The sequence below is a fragment of the Mercenaria mercenaria genome, chromosome 9, assembly GCF_021730395.1.
Source record: "Mercenaria mercenaria strain notata chromosome 9, MADL_Memer_1, whole genome shotgun sequence".
Classification (NCBI taxonomy): domain Eukaryota; kingdom Metazoa; phylum Mollusca; class Bivalvia; order Venerida; family Veneridae; genus Mercenaria; species Mercenaria mercenaria.
In genome coordinates this window covers 41051235-41053705 of record NC_069369.1, presented here as the reverse complement: position 1 = coordinate 41053705, position 2471 = coordinate 41051235, and the positions used below count along the sequence as shown (strand labels likewise).

General features: G+C 37.2%; 1 protein-coding gene across 1 annotated transcript; it reads left to right on the top strand.

Moving 5' to 3' along the window:
- Nucleotides 1-508: 508 nt before the first annotated feature.
- Nucleotides 509-1858, top strand: LOC128559689 (dehydrogenase/reductase SDR family member 1-like). The gene has a single exon (XM_053552028.1). The coding sequence runs from the start codon at nt 518-520 to the stop codon at nt 1511-1513; it is 996 nt and encodes a 331-aa protein (XP_053408003.1). The 5' UTR covers nt 509-517; the 3' UTR covers nt 1514-1858.
- The last annotated feature ends 613 nt before the right edge of the window (nt 1859-2471 follow it).

Below are 2471 nucleotides of genomic sequence, written 5' to 3'. Positions count from 1 at the left end.
TCAGAGGTCAAGGTCACAGTGACCCAGAACAGTTAAACGGTTTCTGGATGATAACTCAAGAACGCTTGGTCCTAGGATCATGAAACTCAACAGGGAGGTTGATCATGACCTGCAGATGACCTCTATTTATTTTAGGGTCAATAGGTCAAAGGTCAAGGTCACATTTACCCAGAACAGTAGAACTTTTTCTTAACTATTTTTCTCCTTTTGTCTGAAAATCTCTGGTAATGTTTGACCCCATACTTCCATCAATTTTTCGAATAGTCGAGCGCGCTGTCAACAGACAGCTCTTGTTTCTATTGAACTGGGAAGGGTCCTGTGCCTGTTACTTTGATGTTGGCAGGGGAGATGCTCGCGGTATCTCGATAAATCAAAGTCATATTGTAAAGATAGAAAAACCCGTGTAAACTGCAGTATGTCGCTGCTGTAAAAAGAAATAAAACATGAAATTAGCATGCCAGGGTCTCAGGGTGAAAATAACTGATTGTCTTTTTTGTCTTTAGGTAAATTGTACAAAATGCCAGCATCGCCACTTGCAGGAAAAGTTTGTATCGTAACTGGTGCTACACGAGGTATAGGCAAAGGGATAGCCCTCCAGCTCGCCCAGAAAGGTGCGAAAGTTTACATTACTGGACGAACTCTTGATCCACCAAAACAATCCAAAGTTGGCGGATCTTTACGTGAAACTGCACATGAAATAGAAACTCGTGGTGGAATCTGTATCCCAGTTAAATGCGACCACTCAAAAGACAGTGACATTGAACAATTGTTTGAACAAGTGAAACGTGAAAATGAAAATCAGTTGGATATTCTAGTTAACAATGCTTATTCGGCAGTCAATAGCCTGGCCAACAATTATAAAGTTAAGTTCTGGGAGTTGTCTCCGTCAGTATGGGATGAGGTTAATAGAGTAGGGCTACGGAACCATTACATTTGTTCCGTTTATGCTTCCCGAATGATGGTTCCTAGAAAACAAGGGTTGATCGTAAATGTTTCTTCCGGCGGCGGACTCAGATACATGATCGGTGCAGCTTACGGTATTGGGAAAGAAGCCTGTGATCGGATGGCTGCCGACTGTGGATTTGAGTTAAAGAAACATAATGTTGCTTTTGTTAGCTTATGGCCGGGCGCCGTTGGAACTGAAAATATGTTGGTAAATCTACGTGACAGTCTGAAGAAACCCAGAATTGTTGATAACTCGGTGTCAATGAGAAGTCGCGAAAAAATGTTAGAGTACTTTGAAAAAGGTGAAACTCCAGAATTTGTAGGACAGTGCATTGCGGCAATGGCTGTGGATGCACTGCTGATGGAAATGAGCGGTAAGATTGTAATGACTTGCGATCTAGCTCGGAGATATAGTCTTCGAGACGCCGAAGGCCATACACCCACGGAAATGCGTCAAATCAACAAGATTTTAGATCAGTTTGGGCATACATGGCTTTCATGGTGTATTCCTAATTTTGTTCGTGTACCAACGTGGCTTCTTTGTCTTGGTGGAAATAAATTCTTTTGAGTGAAACATACCGTAGGACATGAAATCATAAAGCTGGTGATAATAATAATACAATACTTGTATAAATATATGATCTGTTTATGGAGAGGTAATTTAAAAGTCCAGACTGTCCAGAATTTTCGGATCCAGTCTGAAAGCATTTAACTAGCTAGTAAATAAAAGGTGCTGGTCACGTATTCATCATCGTTATTAGTCTGAAATTTAGACTTGGACTTTTCTTCCATTTTGCATATTTTAGAAAATATGAATATATAGATCTATATAAATATTCTATTTAAAACTGAATCATACACAAAGTACATGTCAGTGAATAAACCGCGCTGACCGGAGAGGACCGGCCGTATTTTTTTATTGGAACTAATTGAATTATTTCTTCATGTTTAAGATAATTTAAGAAGAATATATATTATGAATTATCAGTTTTTAAAAGAATTATATCATGTTTGATATATGAATATAAAAACGTTTACTGCACATATTGCCTAATAGCGAGTAAGATATAGAACAAAAAATGGCAAAGATGTTCCCCTTTGTCAAGAAAGCACCAAATTTTGCATGAAATTACTTTAAGGTATTCCAAATCCTACAAGAGGAGGAGACGCGCTATATCTGCTCTGGAACCTCCTTTTAAATCAGTTTAAAAAAGGGAGGTAAAAATGTCTTGAAATAAAATGTTTTTCCTTTAAATTGAAATTTATCTATAAAGTAATGTTTCATATGATCTAAACATAGATAACATATCACTAGCATAGACAAACAACCATTTGGTATTGACAAATATAAACAAAAAATTCTTATTTCTCAAGATACATACTAAAAAGGGAGGTAATCAGATTTAATTGTATTTCAAACTGCGTGTGAAAAGATGTTTGTTATGAAGAATGCATGAAAGTTTATGTTTAACTATTATAAAGTATACTGGGTCAGAAATGGACTACATATACGATTTGTTGGCTTG